This window comes from Dromaius novaehollandiae, chromosome 5, assembly GCF_036370855.1.
Source record: "Dromaius novaehollandiae isolate bDroNov1 chromosome 5, bDroNov1.hap1, whole genome shotgun sequence".
Classification (NCBI taxonomy): domain Eukaryota; kingdom Metazoa; phylum Chordata; class Aves; order Casuariiformes; family Dromaiidae; genus Dromaius; species Dromaius novaehollandiae.
The window spans coordinates 62812160-62838659 of record NC_088102.1 but is presented as its reverse complement, the minus strand read 5'-3'; the positions used below and the strand labels follow the sequence as shown (position 1 = coordinate 62838659).

General features: G+C 43.9%; 1 protein-coding gene across 1 annotated transcript in view; it reads left to right on the top strand.

Annotated features, from left to right (window-relative positions):
- The first annotated feature begins 5902 nt into the window (after positions 1 to 5902).
- TUB (TUB bipartite transcription factor) overlaps positions 5903 to 26500 on the top strand; it is a 174958-nt gene continuing 154360 nt past the window's right edge. Inside the window, exons 1-2 of the mRNA XM_064513061.1 lie at positions 5903 to 5986; positions 19281 to 19393. Of these exons, the coding sequence (XP_064369131.1) occupies positions 5918 to 5986; positions 19281 to 19393 (182 nt within the window). The 5' untranslated portion in view covers positions 5903 to 5917. The remainder of the gene's footprint in view (positions 5987 to 19280; positions 19394 to 26500) is intronic.

The window sequence follows — 26500 nt, the reverse complement described above, 5'->3', positions numbered from 1 at the left end:
TAGTCTATTTGTGTTTATAAAGCAAGTGTGTTTAAATTCTTGATCTTTCTTTTTGGAATTAAAAGGAAGTTGGACCTATCCTGTTTACCTGTCTGTGAGATCATTCATATCCTCATTACAGTAGCCATCCTCATGATGCTATATCACTGTCTGCCAGAGTCTAATAGCACATTTTGTTGGTTATGTATGGTGTCTGGGAAGGCATCCATTACTGTCAAGTCCTGAGATCTGGCTCTATCATTACTGGTCTCTTTTTATGCAGTCTGCTTCCAGGAACAGCCCTGTGATGACTTCTTCCCAGTAGTATTAATTTCTAATGTTTTGGATGGCTCTGGATATATATGCAAGTAGAGAACAGACACCTTTATCCTGCTCTTATTACTATCAGCTTCTAACTGACTTCTTCACATTGCTCGGGCCTCTTGATTCTGACTTACTCCTCCAGACTATTCCACAATTTTTGTTGCAGATGATTCCCCTCTGTCCTCTTGTCTCTCAAAAGCTGTGTATGACTTGCTGAACAAGGACAATGCGGGACTGTTGCTGAAGGGGGTGGCACTGACAGTGGATGTAGATAAGGCTGAGGTACCCAATGCTGCCTTTGCCTCAGTCTCAACCAACAGGGTCTCTCAGGCCTCGCTGATTCGCGAAAAGGTGCAAGGAGGAGAAGAACCACCAGAAATGAATGAGGATGGAGTCGGGGTTACGTGAGAGCTCTCAACATGAACAAATTCCTGGGACATGACAGGCTGCATCCAGGGGGGCAGGGGGGGGCGGGAACCAGCTGATGTCCTTGGAAGGCTGCTCTGTCAGCTTTGAAAAGTCATGGAGACTGGGGAAATTCCTGGTGACTGGACAAAAGCAGATGCTGTGTTTATCTTCAAAAATGGCCTAAAGAGTGATCGAAAGGGAACTGCAGGCAGTCAGCCTAACTTTAGTGCCTGGGAAAACCATGAAGCCAGCTCTCTTGGAACACGTTTCTGGGCATACGAATAGGAGAAGATGATTGGGAACAGTCAGCATGAATTTAGGCTAAATCGTAGCAGGCTAAATCGTGACCAGTGTGATTGCCTTCTGCGGTGAAATGGCTGGACTTGTGGACGAGGGGAGAACAGTGAATATTATCTACCTAGACTCAGCAGGGCTTTCACCACTTTCTCCTACCACATCTTTGTATCAAATGTAGGATCTTGCAGTTGGGGTGGATGGATGACCAGATGGGTAAAAAAACTGCCTGGATGACTGGGCTCAGAGGGTAGCGGTTAATGGGTTGGCCTCCAAGTAGAGTACAGTAACAAGTAGGGTTCCAGCCTGCAACCTGTCATGTTAAACATTTCTATCAGTGATCTGGAGGAGATGACAGAGTGCAGTCATCATGTTTGCAGATGACACCAAGATGAGGGGGACCACCTGATACACTCAAGAGCAGGGCTGCCATCCAGAGGGACCTAGGCAGGCTGGAGGAACGGGTCAGCAGGTCCCTGATGAAATTCAGCAAGGACAAATGCGGAGCCCTGCACCTGGGAAGGAAGAGTCCCCTGCAACGATACAGGCTGGGGACCGACCGGCTGAAAAGAACCAGGGATCTTGCCGGACAGCAAGATGGACGGGAGCCGGCAGTGCGCCCTGGCAGCAGAGGAGGCCAGCAGCATCCTGGCTGTTACGTCTGCAAGGCAAATTGCTGGTGACTCTCATTTTGATACTTCTTGGTTTCTGAAGAACTGGCAAAATAGATAAAAAATATCATTATAGTTGACGTGCCGGAGAAGTGCCTTTGGAGCGAAGGATGTTGACTGTAGGTTTGTCCTGAACCCCGTATTGGAATAACCTTAGTTGCATGTCAGGGTCATCTTACCAAAACATTTTTGCCTGGCCTATGACAAGCAACCATTGTGTGTTACTCTTAGTTCTCTGTGTTACCATACACCTAATCAACTGGAACAATAACTGAACAGTATAGGTAGCTTGAGCTCTGAAATGGGTGATTCCCTCACTTGATCACAGGCATTGCTTGTGATGTATTAAATCGCTGTTCAGCCTTGTATCTGAAGTCTATATGGGCTCTAAAGAATGTTTCTGAGAGGGCTCTAAAGAATGTTTCTGAGAGAGCTTTTAAAACCAGAATTTTCACTTAAAGAAATTTAAGGCTTCAGCTCAACAGAGTGCTTGGGGTTGTGCCAAATCCTGGCTTCAGAAGGACTGCAGTAAAGCACTCATGCACATACAGAAGGATTTAGTTAGACTGGACTATGGTAGTTGCACAGGGCATACCAGGTTTGGATCACTGGTTCGGATTCATCTGAGGTCTAGAAAAAATGGAATTAACAACTATGAGTGGTGCTTGTGCAACTGATGTGGGTTTTTTTGGGAAAAGTGGGTAGCTTCATTATATTTTTGTATCTGTTAAATGCTATTTCTCTCAACAGAGATGAACTGTGTTTATTGGCAAGAAATAGCTTGTCAAATGGAGTAACAAGGAAACAAACAGTTGCATTTTGCAGCTCAGGTTCAAAACTTCTCAGTGAATTGTGGAACATGTATTATAGTTTGTCCGTCAAAGAACAGGGTACTTTAGTCTTCAAATAGTGAGCTGCTGCTTAGGAGCTAGAAATCAATATATTTAAAAGCTGTCAGTTTAGTTTCCAACTGATCACCCACGAGAAGGTGCTACTACTTAATCTACTACTTACTATGGTTCCTGTGCAGTCAATAGCTTGGATAAGAGTAAATCTCTCTTATGAATTAAATTTTAGGGTCTAATGAAGGATTTTGCAGTTTAAAGCTCTTTTCAGCCAGAGCAGGGTTAAGTTGAAAGAAGTGACTTTTGTTCTGTATCTGTTCAGGATGATGCTAAAAAGCTAGAAAGTGTAAGTGCAGTAAATATGTTTTCCAGCATGAAACCTGTAATTTTGTTTTACCAGAAAACTTGACATGTGGTAGGACTGACAGATATGTGGAGTTTAATAGGTGCCAGCAGGAACTGTGGAGGAATAGTGGGGGAATGATGTGTGTAATACAGGCTGGAGATTTAAAATGTGTTTTGGCTCTAAGACAGAAGTACTGGGATTGATGCTATAATTCCTGTGGAGCGCCATAGTGCCACAGAATATTGGTCTGGGATCTCCGGTGGTGCTAGTGCCAGTTTCACTGCAAGCTGCTCTTGTGACAGATACCTGGTCTGAGACCTTTTGTGCAGCAGTGAAAGAATTACGAACTAACCAGAATCGCAGAACAAACCAAGTAAGATAGCCAAAAACTTAATTATCTTTCATGGCTGTCTCACTGCAGTATCAGTTATTAAAAATTCTCTCTACTGATCATACTCAGTTCTTAATATCTCAGTCAATCTAATGAGCATGCCGTGGCTGTGGTAGGCCTGTAGCCAGGTGGTGCAACTGTGTGACTGTCGATCTCGTTATGCTTTCTGCTAACAGTTGCCAGAAACAGAATTGATGCTTTAAGAGCATATAATTGAAGCAATGTCTATCCATGTCTCTCTTTTCAGCCACGTGTCCACAAAGCATTTCAAAGAGCTGACCTTGCTAACTATTTAGTTCTTTGCAAGTTTGGTCATTTGCCTCTAACGGCTATAAACTGTGTAGTTCATAATCTCTTGCCCTAACTCCCCACGAACTTCCTGTCTCTCGGAGAAGAAAACTATTTGACAGGAGCACTGTGTAAATTGGACCAATCCCTAGACTGGTATTCATCTGTTCTTAGGTTTCCCTGGCAAGTTTACAAACACATTGTATGTCCTTTAACAATTGCAATTACATTAACAAAGGTCGTGAGAGAATAGTTCACTGGGCTACTGAGCCTTCAATCATAAATTCTTGGTGAGTTTTTTTTTCTCTTCCTTGGGGAGGAGGCCATGGGGAAAGGATTTAAGAATGCCCTGAACATTCAGCCTCTCAGAGGGTTCAGCCTGGCAGTGCTTTGAGCTGGCGCCCTCTCTTTGCTGGAACCTGTCTTTTCATTTTAACTTTGGTGTTGCTAAATGACATCCTAGATACTCGTTTGCCTCCCCCTTTGGAACTTAGTTGTAATAGCCAGAACATTGTCTGTTCTAATGTTGTTGGAAAACAGCATGTATAAATCAACCATTGGCTGCTGACGTGCCTGGGGAAAGTACTCAGTCTTAGAGTGAAAGAGCAGAACAGGGTGCAGAACGGTAACTTTGTTTGACAGGAGTCGACTCAAAGTAGTATGTCTCATTGTGTACTATATTACAAAATGTGTGTGTGCACAGACGTTCCTTTGCAGTTGCAGGCATCAGGGCTGTGCACTTCAACATAGCTATAATGAAGTCTGTTATTTTTTCTGATGTTTAGATTTTTACTTCTGTTCTATGCAGATAATCTGGATCACTGTGGACAAAGCAACTATTTAACATATGCCGGGGGGAGTGGGGGTGGAAAGCTACCCTTTTTTGTTTGAACCCAAAATTCTGTTGGTAAAGCTAGGAGCTTAGTGAATGGGTGGTTAGAAGTGCAAATACTAGGATGCCAGTCCAGAGGATGAATGTAATATGAAAATTCGCAGGCAGATGGAGACCGAAATCAAACTGTTCTTTCTTTTTTTATAAAGAACGAAGGTGACTTCAGCCACCCCCCCTCAGTCTTCTCAAACTCAGAAATGATTTTTTCATAACATATCTCTAGAGCTGAAGTCTGATATGCCTGCCAGCCTTCAGTGGTGTTTTGGGGTCTTGCATTATTTGCCTGGCTTTTTCTCTGTTGTCACCTGTTGCAATTATGCATGTTTCCTCTTTACTTCTCCCGTGTCATCTCTTACATCTTTCTTTTGCCCTCCTTCCCTCAGCAAGCATAAAGTCCTCCTGAGAGCTCCAGTGCATAGCCTAGTATTGCCCATCCTTCCTTACCTTCCACAGTCTCTTTTATCAAAAGAGTTGCCCTGTTTTGGCCTCTTCCATGGTGGTACAGCAGAGCTGCCCCCACATGTGGTGAAGCCATCTAGTCTCCACAGTTGACCATGATGCTGCACGCAACACCTCCCCGCCCTGCCCTGCCAGTCAATACCAGGTTCTGTGTGTGGGGGTGATTTTTGCATTTTCAGTGAATGGGAATGCAGGCTTTGCCCTGTTCTCCAAAATGCAAGTGGGGAAAAATCTGATGCAGAGGCTTATTTTAAAAATAATGTGAGTATTAAGATTTAATAAAAAGAATGCTGGTGCACTTACTATATAGAGACAAGGATTGGAGAGGTTTGGACTGAATTCCTAGTTCTGATTAGATATGTTGATTCACCTTTTTTTCTGAAGTGACTTTTAAAAATCTTTATTTCGCTTCTGTTCAGCTGGTCCATATGGACTATTAAGGTCTACAAGAGCCAAGCGTTGTGTTCTCGAGTAGCGTGTCCATATCGATGCTTAACACAATTAGGGCCTCTAATAAACATGTTTTTGAAATGCAAAGCCTGTATGCACCATGCAGCAGACTGGTTAGATGCTCTGTGAAAATCTGTGGTTTTTCCAGAGGAGTTGAGCTGCGTTCTCTTGGAGGTCTGGCACGGTCTGCTGCAGTGAGACTAGCCCACGTTACGGCCCAAGATAAAAGCCAAGGAGTCGCTAGCAGCCTGAAGGAGGATGACACTGTTGACGGTAGTATCCATGTTTTATTTATCAGCTGCTTCCAGTGCTCTCTTGGCTGGTGACTCCTCATTTCTCTGTGGTCATTTTATTGTAGTTTTAGGTTTACCATCGGCCACTGCTGAACCCACTGAGATGACGTTCAGTGACATAGTGGTCAGCTTCAACCATATCTTTAGAAACAGCTATAAAACACGATAATTTCCTCAGGATCCAAGTTAGCTCTGCTCAGAGGATTGAAAGATTGTATAGAAGTAGCTTCTCTCCCAAGACTTTTCTTTTTGGCAAGATTTCTACCATTTGGAGAAAATGGCAAAACTTAAAATATGGAGAAAAAAGAAGAGTCCCTTGAGTTTTGTTAAACAGCTACCTCTGCAGGTAGGGAACACTCTCATGATAAAACAGTGTGAGAAGGAGATGCCATGAGATGGTATGCCTTCCAGCAGAAATTGTGCTGACAGGTTGAACTGAGTGCAAGGGGAAACTCGCAGAAGTTCGGGGATCCTGCCAAGGTCTAGAAGTGCTGCTTTAGGCGCCAGCGCTGTGCTGCTGGCTAGTGGCGAGCAGCAGTCTCGGAAAGTGGGGGGAGCTCCAATATGCAGGAGTGCGTATTTCTGCCTTGTGACAGCAGGCAGCATGTTACATTTGCATTCTGTATAGAGGAGCTGCTTTGCTAACCTGTTTAAGCCTGAGGATAGTTTTGATCAAAACAATTTTTATATTTCGTATTTTAATTGGTATTTATAGAGAGAGTAATACTTTGCTGAAGGCCGCTGTGGCAATCCATCAGCACAGTCTGAAGTTTGACATACTACAATTTCTGTAAATGTGGGGAAAGTAGCAAGTATTATGGAAGTGAGTATGGGATGAAAATAAATAATAAGCTATTAGGCAATTGCATTAGCAATTAGGACTGTACAAATGGAAGAAAGAGCCGACATGCAATTCTTTCATTAATGTGGTCTGTGAGGAATGCGTAGTCTACCAGAAAAGTATAGATCAACACTTGTGATATTTCGGACTTTCTCTGGGGTTTTAGTAATTTTTAGTATATTCTAACCACTTAAAAGGAAAAAAGAAGTGGAAATAGTCATGAGCACAGTGCTAGAGAGCGTGAGTAGGAATAGCACTTCTCGCTGCCAGCTGGGTCTGTCCCATGCTCCCCAAGCAAAGTGCTGTCTGTGTGAGAAGAGCATAGCTTAGCATGCTTCTTACAAATGTTGGTGGAGTTAGCACTGGTGCTGTAAAGCACATAAATCATGTTTCACATGCATCCTGGCCAGGCTGGAAGAAACAGATTTTTGATCCCTGTGCTAACAGATCGCAAAAAGTACTTTATTTGGCTCTATCTCTAAGCTTTGCTGGCAGCATTAGGCAGATATGACAAAGGCTGAAGAGGGCAGTTAGACTAACGGCTTCTCAGCATATCAGAGTCCTGCTGAAAATGCTGGAAACAGCTGTGACTGTTTTCATCAGATCTATAGCTAAAGGATGTCCAAAGTACAGGTATTTCTGCACAAAATAAACTTTCAGTAAAGCAATATGGTGCTTTTTGGTGCAGTATGTCCTACTCCTAATGCATCTTATTTTCAATTTGTTGCTGATTCAGTTCTTTATTTTCCTGCAGGGATTCCAGGGAAGAAACAATCTTGAATGTTTTTTTCTCCTTTGATCTTACTTGTTTCAGGGTTTTCTAAAGTAACTAGTACTATGACAACTAAAGAAAATGATGTGATGTTAGCATGTGATTTATTTTGGTTATACAAATCTCATGAAGAAGTAATTGTTTTATTTGAATGTGGAAGTATTTAATTCCTTATTTGCAAATAAGCAATACTTGAATATTGTTTCACTCAAATGACTGATTTTTTTTTTAGCCCAAGTCTGTCCTATCTTCAAAGAAACATTAACTGTATTCAGTGAAGTTTGACTAGAGACCAAATATCCCATAATGATGAGCTGGTCCATCTTCCAAATATGGGCTCCTCAGGACTTCCACTAATTTTGTGGTATAATGAACTCCCCAATCCTAAAGAACCAAATAAAAAAGCAAATATCCTGTATTTGCTGAGAGGGACTTGAAACAGGCATGGGCTGTGCTACCTGCAAAAAAGAAGACACATTTCTAAGCACTTCCAGCAAAGAGATGTTTAGAGGGTCAGTGTTATTTATTCTGTTTGTTTAGGACTTGGAGGCATTGCAATGTGTGGGATGTTGGAGTGGGATTCAGGAGAGTGACAGTCAGTATGTACGTCTGCCTGTTGTTGCTTGGTGGTTCTCATTATGCTCCAGTTTCCTTTCTGTGAGATGTAGATAACAACGCTGACTTCTTTGCAAAGTGCTTGGAGACCAGTGGATGAAATTATTTATTATATCAGAAGCAAACTAAAATTACAATGACTCTTGGAGAGAATATTTGGAAGCTGTGTTATCCTTCGAAAATTAGATACAGAAATATGTCCAATGCAATGGTTTGAAGCTCTTAAGTTTTAAATACCCTATTTTCAGACAAAATTTTTGAGCCTAATTTTTGAGCTTTATTTTTGCAGGGCATGTGGAAAAACAAACAACAGCATTCTTGCTTCCTTATTTTCCTCAATATGAAACATTGTATTATTGAAGGCACTGGCTTATTAGTACCTAGCACAGGTATTAAGTGCCCTGGAGTCTTCTCTGTTCAACTGTGTTCATCCCACTGGTATATGTTGCCTCTCGTTATGGCTAGTCACACCTGAGCAGCACAGGTGCCCTTATGCTGTTTTCTTCAGTGGGGGTAGAACAGTGTGTACCTTGCTGCCTGTCTTTGGTTTTTTGTTCTTAGATTAAAATTACTAGTGTTTCTTCGTAGGCATCTCCTGCTTTTTTTAAGGCCGCAAACCAATACCTAGGTAGGCAGGCTCTGCTGCCTTGTTCCCTTACATGTCAGTATTGACAGATACAGCGTCTCATATTGCTGCTAGGTCAGGCCACTTTAATTCTGGGAATAAGTGATACATAAAAAAATGACTGAGGCTTTTAATTCCTAAAGGTAATAGAAGTTATTAGTGGCTTTGAGGTTCTGCTTATTTGCTTTATGGACCTATTTCAATAATGCACTTAAACGTTGGGAGTATTTTGTACGCACTTAGGTATAAACCCAAATATCTTTGTGAAATTAGGTCCAGAATTTTGATTCTGCTGGGGGATGCAAGTACATTTGACTAGGAGTTAAAGGGTTAATGACTGTTTTCTCTTGAGGTTTTCCTGTTGTTGTCTTTAAACCTCTCTGGTTGTTGAAGGAGAATACTTGTTTTATTTAAGTGAGACTGACTTTCTCTAGAGTTGTCATACAAACTCAGTTGCTTTTCCTGATGCAAAAATGTCCTGCTGTTATCTCATAAATGTCACCTTGACGTTAACTCCAGCCAGCATGCGTGATGCATGCAGTGTTGCAAAGCTCGCTGCTGCTGTGACTTTCTGCAAAAACCACCATTTACGATGGTGCTTTGGAGGCCAGAGCTCCTGCTCTTATTGCTCATAGTCCTCTGTCCTTGTGTATTTGCATCAGAAGTATCCTCAGTGTTTTTTCCCTTTGACGTGTTGCTGCGAAGTGGAAGATCCCCAGGCAGACGGGGCTGTGTAATCAGCCTGCCGCTAATGCAGCTGATTTGTGTTTATACAGCAGAGGTCAAGCAAGGTCCCAGTATCAGGGAGTTTCGAAGACGAAAGCAGGGAGGTGAGGGTGAGCGCTGATGGCCCCAGCTGGAAAACAACATCCTTCTGCTGTCCGGTGAAGGAGGGTTTAGCCTTCTAGCTTTATTTCCCTTTGGGCCCGCGCTAGCTGGGGCCAGCCTCGCTGGGGCAGGGTCCCCATGCCACCGCCAGCACCAGTGCTCCCTGGAGTGGGACCGTGTGCCCTGTTGACCCTTTTATGTTCAAGTGGTGAATGCCAGTAGCTATGTTACCTGGAGACCTGCCAGCCGAGGGGTTGACCACAGGCTCCCACAGCCCACAGGAGAAGTGGAAGAAGTTTTTAGTCAAAGCCATGGGGAAAGGGGGCAGCTAGTGCCCAGGCTGCCCTTGGGTTGCAGGGGCAGCTAGTTGCCCTGCTTGCTCTCCCAGTGTAGGTCTGTGTCCGCAGGGCATGCCACACGGGCTGAGGAACGCTGTCCTTTCCACACGGTATGCCTGAAGAAATCCTCATTTGTTCAAGTGCTAATTAGCATTATTAAAGGAAGTAATAATAATAATAATAATGAGCTTTTGTGGCTGTGGCTAGGAAATGATCTGGGCAGTACTGAAGGGTGCAGTTTCATGGCTCATCTGATATGAAGCGGGATCCTCATGATTCATGGTTGAATACAAGTCCCGGTGGAGAGGTTTCTGCAGCAGAAAAGCAAACGCTTTAGTCGGCTCTGAGTAGTACCTTCCTTGGCAGACCGACACTGCCCTGCCTCTCCCCTGCAGAGCTCGCCTGCCACATTCAGGCTGGGTAGTAACGGGCTGGGGCTGCTGCTGCTGCAGGCAAAGATCTCGGCTCTGTAGGCACGACCAGATGGCTGGTCATGAACGTGATGTTGTGTTGGAAAAATTATTGTCCAAGGTTGACCAAAATGTACTCTTAAACCTTGTGTCATTTCAAGAGTACCTCATCTGAACTCGTTCTGTGTTAGGGTTTTTTTTACTCTCCCCTGTTAAGCATGCGTGTGAGACATCACCCAGTGACTCAGCAGCTACTCTTTCCTCATTTGCAGCGTAGTACATGCTGGCACAAAAACACAGGAACACCATCTATTTGCTTCATCACTGTTGCCAGGTTAATATCTGTATTTCAATGGCTCAAGCCAGTATTCCATGCCAGATCGTATTTGCTTGGGTAGGAAGGTCATTTGCCAAATGCTAAACATCTTAAAGATGGATAGGTTTGTGCTTTTGCAGTTTTCTGTTCAAAACTTATGCCCAACTAGCGCTGGGGTGTTACTCTGTGGTGCAGTTCTTCAGTGCTTCTGAAGAAGAACTGCAATTTTATTATTGTGTTCCAGCATTAACATTTTTAATCAAGAAACCTAGCCCCTCTGTTTCCCCCAGATTAAACATGCCCATTTTGAGAACTTCTCTGAAGCAGGAGGTGCCACTGTATCTGCATTGGTCAGAGGGAAACTTTGGAAGTAGGGACCAGATGTGTCTCGTTTTGGATGTGTGTAGATGTGCCCATGCCCAAACACATGGAGACACACGCCTTGCGGCAACGAGAATAAAGTAGAGCAAATAGCAAGGAAGACGTTCCCATGGCTGACTGAATTCAAACGTGAACCTAGTTTGTGTGTATGTACAGGTGCCCTGGCTTTCCCATCAAAGCTCTTTGGAAAATGTCCGGTTGCTGGTAATGCTGTTAGTGCACGTCATTCGGTGAGACGGCAGAAGCAGTCGGGACACTTGGATAAGGCGGCAGCCCAGCATGATTTGTAGATACTAACAGTGAAGCATTTGCCTGTGAATATTTGTTAAGATATCAGTGTTTATTTTGAATTACTGATAGAAGCAAGAATTTTATAATCAGTTCAGGGGCAGGTGGCACCCTGAAAAAGTGAAATTTCTCATGCTATTGGTTGCAAATGGTTCATGTGTGTCGTGCTGTATGAGTGTAATGCACTCATTTCAGAATGAGATAGCTGCCTTTCTAGCTGTTCTACCGGTATTTAAGCAAATGAAACGTATTAAAATCCAAGTGCTATAATGTAACAGCTAACGTGCTTGTTCATTACAAATAAATCAACAGATGAATGAACTAAAGCTGGATTCTTAGCACGTGGCTCACAACGCTGCCCATGCTCCTGCTTGATGTGAGAGGTGCCTCAGAGCTTGCGCTGAGCCGGCAGCCGGCAGCTCTCACCAGCAGCGCCTGGCAGTGTCCTGCCGCCGGCCCCGGGGGCTGGCCCGGCCGCCTGGGTCCCTAAAGCTCCATGGGAATCGCACTGATCCGGCTGCTGGGGTGGGTTGGAAACCGCAGCCCCCGGCAGCCTGTGCTGGGGCAGGAGGTGCTCAGAGGGTCCGAGGCTGGGGGATGCAGAGCCCCCCTTGCTGGTGCTCCAGCAGTAGAAGAAAGGGGCCGGGAGATATTTGTGAAACTACTCAGTGTTAAGAGAAAAAAGGTTGGGAGGTTTTTGCCTACACACATTCAGAGACTGTCTTCTGTGTGTAGGAAGTAGACATGCTTGTGTCCTAGCAGCCAAGTCCTGCGAGTCCTTCTGTCATGCAGAATGTTTTTCTGAGAAATCCTTCTGAGAAATCTCAAACCTGTGTTTACCTGCAACAAAGCAGTGAAGTTGTTGCACTTGTTTTTGTCCTTGAATGTCTAATGTAAGAGTATATGTGCATTGTGGGTCTCTTAAAGCAGTCACATTCAAGTTTTCAAAATATTGGTTTGTTAAAACAGTGTTATATATGGAGCTTAGGGTTGTCTTATTTTTTCCCTCGTTGTTTCTTTTTGTTTCATTGCTGTCCATTTTGAGAGGCTGTACTTGTGTGAGGCTAGGCAGGGTCATTTCGAAAGCTTTAAAATCCAGTTGGGCTATAGCGTGCAAGGATAGCTTCTGCCGAAGCACGGCAACGTTGAGTACTGTGAGCTCTCGCGGACGTCACACCCAGCACTGCTGGACCCAGGCGGTTTTGGTTCCAGGCCCTCTTTGGGTGGGACTCTGCCCAGCTTCCTACGGCAGAAATGCAGCTGTGCAGCCTCCCAGGCGCTGCCCGGGACCTGCGAGCACAGTGTGCCCAGCTCCTGCGAGGGGCTGCCAGAGGGGTAAGCTATGAAGGTGGGTGTAATGGCTCGCCTTGGTTTGGCTGAGCTGGTCTGGAATGGGATCTCCTACAGAGCATTTAGCAAGTAACTCTGAGATCCGCTGTTGAACTGTTTGGGATATCTAAATTTCTGAGAGGAAACAGAATCGTAGAAACTTGTTTCAGTGGTCTTTTATGATGATAGTATAAGAAAACAAAACTTTATGGACAAGACAAACTCTGAATATACAGTGATGTCTTCTTCTGTAACAGATTTAATCATTAAAGTTGACATTATCTTGCCTCAAGCTCCAAACCAGGATTAATGAGCACAGGCCCGAGATGCTGACAAATTGTGGTTTTTGCGCAGTGTGTGCAACCAAGAGCTTGGTTCCTGTAGCTAAATTGTGCTCGTTATTTTTGTTAATGTGTTTTGAAGTTTGTTTCTGATGGAGGCTTCACTGTCAGGCAGTGACTAATCAGGATGATTTTTGGCTGCTTCACTGCAGAAAATGTTGGTCTGTATAACAATATTTAAGTGAGTATTAAGCAGTTAAGTGGTCAATTTTTAGTGTACCCATTTACAATTTTCTTAGCGTGAGCACAGATAGAGAGCAGAGGCTCCTAGGTGGAGATATACTGTGACTAATTCTGTGCTTTTCAGACTGTCTTTTCCTTCAGAGACACTCAGTGAGGTTATGAATAAACTAAATGGAAATATTCTGTCTGTATGTAATATCAGCAACAGTGTTTGTAAATAGATATCAAGACTCTAAGATGATTAGATATATACAGTTATGAGGAGTGAAGCTCGGACCTAATTCTGAACAGTAGAAGTGTTAAGAAACAGCGGTAACTCCCAAGCTGCTGCAAGGATCCTGTTTGCATAGCGGTAGGTCCGCGGGTCGCATGCCTGCTGGTGTATTGCTGTTGCGGGGCGGCCGTTCTCATTCTTACCCAAGGATGTGAGCACAGGGTAAAACTACTTCTTTGTTTTACTGTTGGAAATGGTGGGACAAAAAGCCTCTGCTGGAGAGCATATGTTGAAAATATGAAAGCCCTTGATTCTTAAGATATTTTCTGTCAGAGACCTGTACAAACGCTACCTGTTTGCTACGTAAGCAAAAGATAGATCTATTGCAAAAGACTGTAAACCTGTGACTCTTCTCTTCCCCCCCCCCCACCCAGTTTTTCTTTTTTTCTCCCTATAGCTCAGGTAAAGTCCTGTATTCAAGACCCCCAATGCCACCCTGGGTGCCTCAGCCCTGGGGCTCACTATTAATTGCAGCTGACTATAAAAAGCGTCTCTGAAAATACAAGTGAGTAACTGTCTCTGAATAGTGTGAAAGAGGAATAGTAATAGTTCACTACTGAGGGACTGGGACTTGTTATCCTCTCCTTGCTGGGCATCTGCTAGTTTTCTTTACTGTTTTCATCATGCCAAGTCTGAACAACTTAGTTGTGAATTGTTAATAGACGAACACAGGGCATGAAACTTAAATGTCCTCCTGGGTCACTGAGTCCTGTCCCTTGTATGTAACCCCGTCGTATAACCCCAGTCAAACTGTCGATTTTAACAAAAAGACCTGTTACATTAAAAAGAAAAAAAAAAGTGTGTGTGGGGGGGCATGACAGCTGCATCTCCACAGCTTGTATTTTAAAAGGAAAATAAGATTTCAGTTGTTTGAAAGAACTGGTGTCGGCAGCTAGGCTGCTGACTTGGATCCCAAGTTGATGGAGGCAGCCAAAATCCTGAAGACCAGTGGCTCAGGTTCATCTCTGTACTTAAGGTTTCAGAGAACCTAAACTGGTTAGGTTTTGGACCCAACCCAGACATCTGATTCAATCTGCGTTGCCACATAGGGCAACTACATGTATGATGGTAAATTCTGCCTTCGTTTCTGAGGGCTTGTCTCCTAAAACCTTTAAAAAACCTACAGAAGTGTCCTGTAGGAGTTCCTGATAATCTACACAAACTGAAAAATTTTAAGTTGATCCATCCCTATAGTAGCACCAAGCACTGGAGCACACTGTGAAAGAACCGTGGCTTGCGTAGGTGCTTTTTAGTTTCTGTAATCTCTGTAGCTCTCTGAAATTATTTTTTTTTCCAAGCATGGGCATTCCTTCTTATGGGAGGGGACAGCACTTTGGCTGAAATGCAAAAATATTGTTGCCAGGTCTTGTCATGTTGGCTCCTTACTGTCACTAAATAACTATAGCTTGTTATTCAGTGTTAATAGTTCCTTGTTAAGGCATACCCTGAAAATCGCATGATTTTCAAGTATCATCTGAGTGGCAGGTGTCCCAACATAGTATTTTGCTGTCATATGAATACAAGGTTTGAATAGTCATGGTCTGAAAGTTACATGGCAGAACCATTCCTCCTCATTTGTGGAAAATGAGAAAAAGCACAAGTATAAAAGCAGAGTCTATGGAAAACAGGCTATTTCTAACAGTGTTTTTTTCCAGGTATCATTCTTCATCATCCAGTGCATCTTTTGCATATTCTTGAATCATGATTTTGTAGAATGTAACAGCCTGTTCATTTTGTTTGCAGAAATTATATGGAGTGCTCCTTCAAAAGATCCTGCTCAAACTTGTATGTATATGTGTGTGTGTGTGTGTATATATATATATATATGCATATTTATATATTTATATGCACACGCATGCATACATGTAGTATTTCATTTATGTGCTTGTGTGTTTTCACCTGACAATAGGTGAGGGATTTTGCCTTCTGAAGAATTGCTATTTCTTCAACATATTAAACATGAAAATCATCAGATTTCTAATGTCTGCATAGAAAGAGGATGTGGACTTGCATAAATGAGCAAAATTGTCCCTTCTTCATATGGTTTGGGTTAAAGTTGTTGCTGGGGAATGTTGTCACTCATAGTTGCCGCAGAGGGCACATGATGGGCAGTTAAGCCACAAGTAAACATTACAGCTTTACCAAAAGGATAGGCATGAAGTAGCCATTAGTTTCGCAGGAAGGGAGGAAATTACTCTGTTCCTGATTGTCAGGTAGTTAAACCGTGTCTTTCCAGAGTGGACACTGGTGAAGTGCTAATTCAGTGAGGACACAGTGGGGAACAGTGAAGAATTTAAAAAACAGAACTGTAAACAGCTGGATCCTTGAAAAAGTAAGTCATTTTGTGAGAAATTTTTCTTGTGTTGCTTGGCTTAAATTAACCCTGAGAAAAAAAAACATATATCTTTCCGTTGACTTAGTTTTCAAATTCATGGCTGATGCATCTTAATTGAATTAATATCTGTTCAATTTAGTTTGGGTGTTCTTTAGTGCTGAGATTATCTGAGTGTCTGTACATACTAATAGGCAGCGTGGTAAAATCCAGTGGCTCCAGCAGTGGGAAATAATTATCAGAACTCTCAGGCTGTTGCTTCTAATTCTGGTAAATTAAAACTACTTTGTTTTTGTTAATTGTTTTATAATTTATGCTTTAGTTAACACTGGTAAAGTAACTCTTTCTGAAGGCTTTTCCTGTACATCTTCGTTTCCATCGTCCACTACCCTTTGTTTTCTTTTGTAGGATACTTTACAAAAAAATGAAAGAATTGAAAGTCAGGGAGTCCCACATGCCACCTTGGGGCTGAAGCACCCAGGGCGGCCTCGGGGATCCTGAGAGCCACCACTGGGGATGTGGATAAGCTCTTTAGTTAGTTGTGCGTTTCTCTGCGTTCCTGTTAGGTTAGTTCTGCTTGTCTGAACGAGAGGTCTAAGGGTTTCAAAATGAAGATTGAGAAAATAGAAGTATTGGTGGTAGATATCCAAGAGAAAGATGGCTTACATGGGCTAAAGGAATTGAATGATCAGAGAACAACTGGATATCAGATGACTATGAATACCTTTAAGCTGGAAATAGAAAAGTTTCTGGCTGTCTGCAAGATGAAGCTCTAGGAGGAGGTTTTTTGTCCTTCACTATAAATGCCAGGAGTTTCAATCTAAAACCACTACAGACATGGCTGCGTGTGAGATGAGGGACTAGACTTCATTAAAATAGGTCCCTTCCAGTCCTTATTTATGTATGTTTGGGATTCTTTAGTCATTTGTGCGGGGAGATCTTACCCTTAGGAGTTGGGGGTGGATCATTTAACTTAACAGTGAGGACAGGGCATGGCTGGAGGATCAGGAGTTGTAGCAAAACGAGGGGTCAGGAGCTGCTAACTTGGGTCCGAGAGCCGAGGGTGGCTGGGAGTGCCTCGTAAGCAGTCCTCCGGCGCGTGCATGTGTGCATGGACGTCCCTGCTACCTGGGGGCTGACTGCACTGAACTGACACAGCTTTGGGGACCAGCTTTCTCTGCCAAGATACAGTCAAGTCCTTTCACCAGACTGCTGTCCTGGCGCTGTTAAAACAGCGTGGTTTTTGGGTTCAGGCCTCTCCTGGCTCCACAGCCTGAGCAGGCAGGTGCTGATCTGCAGCGTGGAGGAGGGCTGCTCAGAGCCATGCCTTTTTGAGTTGCAGAAAGGTGCCTTAATGGTGCTGCAGTCACATTCCTTTGTGCCATTAGAAAGCTGTAACTCCTTAAATCAGGAGTGAACCATAGGGAGCAGCACTGGGCCTTAGGGCTGTGAGAGGTGGCATACACCTGGTTGAGCACAGCTGGGCGCTGCTGTGTTTAAACAGCTCCGAAACAGAGCTGCCTCTGGCACTGCCAGTTTTTTAGACAAATCTGTGACTGCCTCCAGCTGACCACGCAGGCATGCTTTTAGCCCTGGATGTGTCTACTGAGCATCATACCTCTGACTTGCTTTTTAGATTTGCTAGTCAAAGCAAAGTCTTTGGGTGTGAGCTATGAAGGGTGGCCTGTTCTTGTCATAGTCTGAGTTATCTCTTGTCTGCTTACCACAGCACAGCCGTACGTCTTGATAACCAGGCTTTGTAAATACGTGGCCTTGGGAACCTGATGACAAGCAAGTATTTCAAGAGGAGATGCAAGAAACCACCGTATGGTTTATCCATAGGTCATACACAGACCTGTGTAATAGTAATGTGAAAATGCAGAGATGCACTGCCAGTTCTGTTGAACTTGGGAGCAGAGCAGCTTGCAAGGGTGAGAAGTGCTTGTTCGCCTCCACCTCTAATCCAGAGGCTTGCGGCCCCTGGGCACAGCCCAGAGCACCCAGCCTCTCGCATCCTTGCTGGGGAAACTCAGGGGGGAGCCACCAAAGCCAGCCTGGGTCTCGGGTCCTTGACCCATCTGCAGGAGCTGCCTTCAGCAAGGAGCAACTTCTAAGCGGGACAAAGCTGCTGTTGGAGCCCTTGCTGGATGGCAAGCAGTGGTGGCTCATGGGCTGCCACGCCGACTGTGATGAGCCTGGCGCTGCAGGTGGGAGGTGGGGGCCGCTTACCCAGGCCCTTGAGGCCAGCAGGGCTGGCAGCTTTCCAGCTCTTGCTTTTAATTTCCTAGGTGCTGCCGGTCCCCTGCAGTTTGCACGTAACCTGCTTGGGCTGGGAGCCAGCGCAGACAGGAGGCAGCTTGGCCTGACTGACCTGTCGGCTCTGAGCCGCACGTGGGCCGGGCGCTGGCTGCTCATTATTTTTGTGCAGCCCTGCGTGCTGCGACTGTCAGTCCTTGTAACGTTGGGTTGAAATGATCGCTTCGAACCTGCAGACTTCCACGCAGCCCTGGGAAGTAGCTTGCTTTGAAGGAAAAGCATTTTTGACTTCTGGTGCTTGACACCTGAGGTGGTCCCTGCCATTTCTAGATTCTTAAAATAGGCATTGAATGACTAAAGGGCACCTATTCACTTTACTACTGCTTTCTACTGCGTAAACTACAAAACCGTTATTAATGACATGCAAAATAATGGTATTCACACCACATGTAATAGCATGAAGTGTTTAAAATGAATGGAAATAGATGTTTCAGTTGGGCAAAAAAAAATTCCTGGACTGTTGTAAACAAGCGTTTTCAGGTAAGTGCTCGGTGCTCCGAAGTGCAACGAGTGCTGAAGCAAATCTGAAGGTGCGTGAACTGTCACAGCTGCTCCCTGGTGAAAAGGAGATGGGAGTTTCCCCACTTTAATAAATGGTGTGTAGTCACAGACCTGGGTCCTGCTGATCCCTGTTCAAGTTTCTGTAGCTCGCTTTAGCATCCCCGTTAATAACGGGCTCTAGGAAACCTAGGAGGAGCACCTCCTGGCCAAGCTCATCTATGCTGTGTGAAACCAGCAGCTGAAGTACAGGGTGCCAGGGATTTTTGCAGTGATCTGAGTAACACCGAGGGATCCCTTTTCCTTGGTGTGAAGCCTGTAAACCTAATTCTCTCCAGATGCAGGAGATTAATCAGACTAGTGTGATTAGGTAAATTAAAGTGGTTGTGCTCTGCCTTTGGGGGGTTGGGGCGGTGATCTTTGCAGAGCTGACGTGCTGCCGGCTTGCAGCAGGGCTTGAGGACTGTCCCCGTACCTGGCGGGTTCAGGTAGCGCCTGCCTGCAAGGTGAGGTTGGAAAGAGGCAGGGACCTGCCGCGGGGTGGGCGAAGGGTGATGTCAGAGCGGTGGAAGCGTATCTGTGGAAACGAGAATAAATAAAGAAGGAGAGCGGGCCGTGGCAGGAGGCGCTCGCGCCGCTTCCCCTGCGCCCAGGCTCGCAGGCTGCCTTTTAAGCGGCTTAGCATCACTGCTGCGGGTTATTAGCCGAAGGCTTTGGCGTCGTGTGGGCGGCCGAGAGCGGCGGGCGGTGGGTTGGCGGTGGCCGGGCCGCGGCCCCCAGCAACGGCCTCCCCGGTGGCGGTGGTACGGTCCGGGGCCGGGCGCTCCGCTGTCGGCTGCTCGCCGCCGAGTCTTGCTCCCACCTTGCCAGGCCGGGGGGGTCTTCCAGCGTCTGTGCCGTGGGCTTGCTTTCAGGCAGGTGTTTTATTTAAAGCCCTTCTGTCGTCCACCCAGACGACTGGCCTCGCACGGGGAGTGAGCGCTGTGACGGCGTGGCAGCTGAGCCGGAGGATGGAGAGCGTCAGCAGCAACAGGACGATGTCTTACAGCAGATGGAGTTACAACAGGTATTGTGTATCTTGGGTTCTGTTTTCTTTTTTTTCCTTCCTGATACTGTAAAATTAGGAAGGTGTTTATATAAACTGAGAGTAAGCCCTCTCCAGGGAAGCAGAAACCTTTGCTGATACTGCTTTTGCAAGCTGGAATATACTTTAGCAACATGGGTTTCTCAGTTACTTAAGCAGTGGTGTTTGCTGCTGTTCGGAAATCAAGGTGTTTAGTTCATCTCTCGGTTCTAACAAAACAGAGGGTTATTTCAACCACAGAACAGTAAGATGCAAACATTTCCTGGACTTTTTTCTGAGAATAGCTGAATTTAAATCCAGTGATTAACTGAATGGTTGCTTAAGACTTATGGAAAGGTGATATCTATTCAAAGCTGACTCCTGGAAATTTTCTACAAATCTAAATTAAGCCTTGGGAAATGACAGGACCAGGGATTCTGAATGTGGTTAAATAGTGGCATTTTCAAACCAGAGCTAAGAATGCTGTATACTGCCTATGCACCATAGAGCTAAAAGGGCTGAACTGGAGACAGCTGTCTCTAATATCATCTTATATTTTATATCAAGATGCAACTACATATGCCTCTTTTTCTTTTCCACTCTTTCATGGAACATGTAATGGAAATTACTGTTCCATTAGTTGTGCTTTTATGTGATTCACAGTTGTGATCGACAGGTTCTTCAAGCCTAGTTAAAAGGTACAAACTTCACACTTTTTTTGTCTATGTAAATGTTACACCTGAAATGGAGTTACAGCATTATTAGCATCTAGCTGAATCACTACTGCAAGTCACCAAAATATTCTGAAGAAATAACCTTTGGAAGTGTTTTTCAGTGCTTAAACGTGTGTTCATTGTCGCCTACGCTCCCTGGGTGTGTAGGATTGTATGGTTTATACATGCATCTGGAGAGTTTCACTCATTTTCTGTACGTTCTTATGCCTCAGCATAAAAGAGGTGCAAATGCATACTGTGATGGCAGTGGGGATTGTGTCTTTTTAAAAAACAGGTATATGTGCATGTATATGCAAAGATGAGTTATACAACAAGCCATGTTTTTATGCATATATTCTGCCACGCAGAGGGATGTTTTTCATCAGTGGTGCCATGTCCTAAGTAACAGCAGTATTAATACCCTGTTGTGTTCAATTCGATTCCATATAATCCAAGTTTGCAGCTGTTACAATACAATATCTTAACCTGTAGTAAACAAAATGGAAATTTCAAGAAAACTCATTGTGGATGCTTTATCCCAGTGCTATCACCTTTTGATTTAACCCTGTTTTTACTGCTTGAGATCCATGTCTCTGGTTTTCAGTCTTCATTACTGTGACAAAGAAGTCTCTAATTACTCTTAGCATTGCACTCAGTAGGGATGCTGCACTTGCTTGTGTGCCCTTTTGGGTTTTTTACTGTACTTGAGGTGAGAAATGCAGTGTTTCAGTGCCCAAACTGGTTTTTCAGTACCCAGTTTCCAGACTATGAAATTCTTCATAACAAATCCAAGCTACATGAACCAATGCCTGTGTAATTTATTTGTCTTTCAGTTGCTAGTGCTAGAAGGCTAAGGAATGAATCGCTGCTTTTACTAAGTCTTCTGTTTCTGAAATGGTGCAGAGTTGTTCTTGTACACTGAAACTGTCCTCCCACATCCATCTCATGCCCAGTCCAATTATACGAGAAAGAAGAAACCCTTTTTACCTAATCTCCTTTTTTCTGTCACTTGTGTTTGGAACATGTTCACTGCCTCATCCTTGATCTTGCTGAGCAATGACAGAAAAAAGGTTTGGGGGAACTTTCCATTGGCAGAAATACATTTCAGTAATAAGTGAATGCTATTTGTGATTTACGGCAATAGTATGTATGTGGAGAATATCCTTTCTTACAGATGTTTTTGTTTTTATTGAAGTCACAAGCATACTAATTTCAGGCTTGATGGATGACATGTAAAGAAATTCTCAGTGTAGATATTTGCAGTTTCCCTGCTGTTCTGCAAAGTGTGGAATGCACCAGCCAAAGGTACGGTCTGCTCAGTATTTCATACACGCTTCCTCCGCTTTCATAAACAGAATTTCTCAAGTAAAACAAGTGAGGGAAGGGGTGAATGCTGCTTACTGTATGTGTTTAAAACTCATGAGACTGAAAAAAAAAATGGGACATGCTTGTCGTCTTTGAGCGCTTAAGGGGCACTCAGGAGCTTGAGGACATGAACTCGTTCCCCCTGAAGACTGAGCTTCTCATATAATTGCTTATGTGGCTGTTGGGGCTTTGACAAAAACATGAAATCTTTGTAAGACTTCGTGAATGCTGCTCACTAGTATAGTGGGATGTGGGAGCTTTGCTAGTCAAGTTAAGTAACATAATTTGCTTTTTCCTCAAGGGGAACTTGTAATGTTGTGCATGAAATGCAACTGCTCATAAAACAGCATTAATGATACTTACCTCATTTATGAAGTACTGTGAAATCAAGTGATGATGCTTGTATTATTACTTCTCCAGATAAAGTAGAACTCCCTGATGTTTGTCAGGAGCGAGGGGACAGCTACAGTGGCAATGCTGTCACCAGGAATCACAAAATGGTACAAGCGCAGGCAGGGTCATTTCTCTGTTGTGGCGTGTTTGGGGCCAGGGCTCCTCAAACTCAAGCTTGTAGCAAAGCTGACATGACAAGCGCCAATGCTTTGCTGCTCTGTAGAAGGGATCTTATTGTAAATAAAGTGTAGAATGTGTCACAGCATTTCTAGAGATGGAGCGATACCTGTGCCTGCTGGAAGTCCCGAGAGCATTAGCTTATCTTCAAGATGACCTGTAGGTGCCAAATATCACTTTGACGCTTTTCATTTGTACTATTCGTACTGACTTTCTTTCTCACTTTAATGTTATGGTTTTGGGTGGAGAGTCTCTTAATTTTGAAGGTGGGTGACTTAAGAGTTGGAGAGGGAAAAGACCTTTCAAGGCAGACCTGAAGGAGCAGTGCACACTCAAAGTTGCAGGTTTTTGCTAACATTTATTTAAATTATAGAAATGTTCCTCTACCTGTCAGCTCTGCAACTCTGTTGAACAGGCCCTGGGTCACCCTACAGGTGTGCGGGTGGAGGGGCCTCTTCAGGAAGCAGGGGAGAGGGTCTCGGAGGTAAAGGGGGAAAGTAGACATGGCTCCAAGGTAAAGCCTTTAGGAGAAGTTTGCCCCTTGCATCAGGACTGACAGCAGCTAGATGGGAGAGCGTAACTCATTTTCTTTGAGTAAATGTTTAGAGTTCTTAGCTCTGGTACTAGTTACTGGGTGATCTGGATGAGTCACTTTGCTTTTAGCCAGTTTCCTCCTCTATTTCCTAGTGGCACAAGGGGCTTAGGCATATGTCTGTCTATACTGAAGTGGTTTGCAGTACTGTGGACAGGCCAAATGCTGTGTTAAAGCTGATTACTTCTCCTCCAGATACACGCCGAATTTTTTATTTTATTTTATTTTATTTTTAATCTTGGAGTTAGCCTCCATGAATCAGCATTATAGTTAGAGCTGAAAGAGCAGGTTCTGGCTCCCATAAATACTGTAGCATCTATCATTTTAAAAAATGTTCATAGTTGATTAAATAGTGTGAAGGGATAGGATGGAGGGAAATAAAGTTACGGAGTCCAGGCTCTGTAAATTGCATGGTGGTGGAAAGCCATAGGAAAAGGAGGGAGTTACTGTGTTCCTTACTTCCAAATGTTCAAGTGTGTGCCTTGCTGACTAAAACACTTGTTTGTTACAGAACGCAGACATTTTTCTAGTGGGGAGGTCAATATTTGTTATGTTTCTCAGAATTTGACCCTGTTGTTCAATTCTTTTCTTCAACACCTTAGCTGTGGCTGTGCAAGATTCCTCTGTACGGAAAAATGCTGCTGGTTCTTGTAGGCAGCTTATGGAATGAAGAAAAAGTCCAAGCACCGAATATCAAACCCCAGGTGGGGGAAACCCCATGCAGTTAAAGAGACCATTCAACAAAGTTCACCTCAGCTACTCTTTTAGGCAAAGGAAAGCTTTTTTTTTTTCTAAAGTAGGTTTATGTGTCTATGAAAAAAGAAGTGGCTATACTATGAAAATGTTCTTAATGAGCAAGTATGGGATTTCCATGTCTCATAATTGGCCTTCCTGAAAGGCCCACCTTATTTTAGACATATCTTTGCGTTCCTCCCATTTCAGGGTTGTGATAATTTGCTCATCACTAATTGTAGTCATTCTAAAGCAGAGGACAGACAGTGATTTAAACAAAAACTGGGGATACTTCAAAAGTTCTAGAAATGCTTTGGATTTCTGAAGTAACCTGACTAATTCCTAGAGTGAAATAATTCTCTTCTTTCATTCTTTGCACTCAGTGAGAGATTGCTTTCTGAGAGGGTTACTATTCCATTTCTGTTAAATTAATGTTCTTCCTGAGCTATGTGCTATCAGCTAAACATGCATATGGCCTTCTGGTGCAAAGAAATACTTGTTCTCTGGCACAGAGCTAAGCTTACTCTTTTTTCTTGTTCTCAGTTTTCAATGCTGTGCACGTTCTGGCAGCTGGGCCTTTGCAAGCAGTTCAGCCTGCTCGTCCTTGCCGACCCGTCTGCTGCCAAAGGGTCCCATTTTGTCCCTGTCGCTGCGTGGTGCCTGGCTCTCGAGGAAGCAGCACCGAAGCTAACGCAGCATTTACAGATTGAGCTCTTGGGGGGAAAAAGTGATCTGATCAGTGACCTTAGTTCACTGATTTCAGAGTTCATCTATGCAGGCATAATGGCCATTGTGAAATACTCTTTGGGTTAACCTGTGATTAAATATATTTCCGTAGGAATTCATGGGCTTTATGTAGAGAACTGTACTTTTAAGAGGCTGTGGTCTGACCCATCGCAGTTGCTCCTGTTGCCTAGCGCTGATCAGGCAGGGCTTGAATGCTGAATGAAGTTGACTTCCCCTAGGCTACTTGCAGTAAGAGTGGACAAATGGAGTATTTAGAAGCCCACCTTGTGCTGAAACTCTCTGGAAATGGAGATGACAGCTGGAGACTTGACAGCATGCTTCCGGTTATGCTCTTATAGAAATGGAAGCCAAGTGAGAAGAGTTTTTGAAACAGTACGATTGGAAGGAAAAAACGCAGAATAGTTTGTGGCTGATGTAAAACTGAAGGGCTGTTCTCGTGAGTTGGGACACCTGATTCTTTCATAGTGTGTGAATTCTCCAGCAGTTAGAGACCTGATGGATAAGACAAAGCCATCAAGACAGAGCCATTTCGACAAAGCTATCCAAATTTGACCACTGAAATTTGAAAAGGTGCTTAAGAAAGCTTGAGGGAGCTCTGATGCCATGGGTGTAGTAGAATCCAAGCTCTGAGAAGAGGCAAGGTAGAAAAGCATGCAAAATTCAATCAGCCCATACATAAAGGAGGCTAGTTTGAAATCAAATATATGGGCAAATAGTGCAAGCTGTGATGCTGTGTTATGCATTTGGAGAAACTGTTCCAGCCAGTGGTGGGTTGCATAATTCTGGGAGATTTTGCAGGTGTTAGTGGACTGTGCATGGCTTGTATGAGGAGGATCACAACTGACAAGCTAGTCCAGAAGAACTTACTGTAGGAGCACTGGAAAGTTCTGCAGCAGGGGAAGCAATGAGTAACCTGCAGGCAAACAGAATACCTATGCATGTTGAGTTGGATCCAGATGCACAAGACAATGTGGTACGTGAACAAGGATGCCTGTGGGGTGTGTTGTTTGTGTTTTTAGAGGCTGTGGAGGCAGTAAAAGGATAAGCCTGAGGCAATGCAATAATGGTCCTGAAGAGGTGAGGGAATAACATAGGTACATACAGGTGGTATCTTTTCCATATAATCTGTTAATGCCAGACTACAGAATTGTGCTAATGCTCTTAATTGCCCCACAGTTGGCACCCTTTGGCACACACCTATGTTGTAAGAGGAGCTTTTAGCCAAATTGTTTTAGCTAAAACTATTTCAAGTTAAAACACTCAAGCTCATGTTTCCTCAATGCTGATGAATTAGGACTCTGAACATCAGATGCAGTTGCCCTTTGTCAGTCTCCTGGGGGTCTAAGTGTCTGAAACAATGTCTGTGACTTGACTTAACTGATAACCTGATGGTTTTTGCTTACTGAGACTGCTACAGTGAAGCCTTCCCAGTGTTTGTTTCTGATGGAAAACCATGGTCTCCTCAGAGTTTTTTGTAATGTCTGCAACATTACAGATTCTCCACAGGCTATATAAGAGAAACGCATACTTTCCTTATGTCTGTCGTAATGGTAGCTAGAATAAAAAAACATCATCAGAGCAAATGATATCACTCCCTTTCTAAGCAGTGACGTGATAATATAAAATAACATGTCTTATGTATGTTTTGTTTAAGGCCCTGCAATCACTTTGACTTGGTTTAAGGAATCTCCAGGGAGGAAGCTCGGAGGAGTTGCATAGAGCCATATCTCAGGGATGTGTCCCTTCTGCTCCCCCCCCCCCCCCCCACCGCTCTCATGTCCTGATTTAAGTCACAGTGGTTTCCCTCTTTCCTCACCTTCCTTCCTGACATTACCATGTTCATAGTCTCTCTTCCCTGTCCTCTCTGCTTCAATTTCATATTTATTTTCCATCATCTTTTTCTGGAGGACTTTAAAACAACCATGCTGGGCTCATGAATTACCACATTATGATTAACGTGTTGTCATGTGTGTCCCCCCGCCCCTTTAGCCTTTGGAAGAATATTTTGGGAAATTTACTTTCAGGATGTTTCAACTGATGTAGACAGCTGAAAACTTTTTCTGTTGATCTGTCTCTTGGGTCTATTCTGGATATCAGTTTTGTTCCTGGTTGCTTTTGAGAATGCTATTTTTGTCTTGCCTTTTTTATTCAGTGTTGAAAAGCTGTTACTGTGTATTTGGGTCATAGTATTGGAGGGTAGCAGCCTTAGATCTCTTTTTTGAGATCTTTTTAACCTCCTTTATCTTGATCTTTTCTTGGAAGTGCTGCTAGCAATGAGTAAATAGGGCTTGTCCTTCAAGCTTCCATCTGAAAGGGCTTTCTTTGGGAAATCATAATTTCTTGTTGCTCCCTTCTCTTCTTTGAAGTAGCAGCTGTGAAATCCTGAGACAT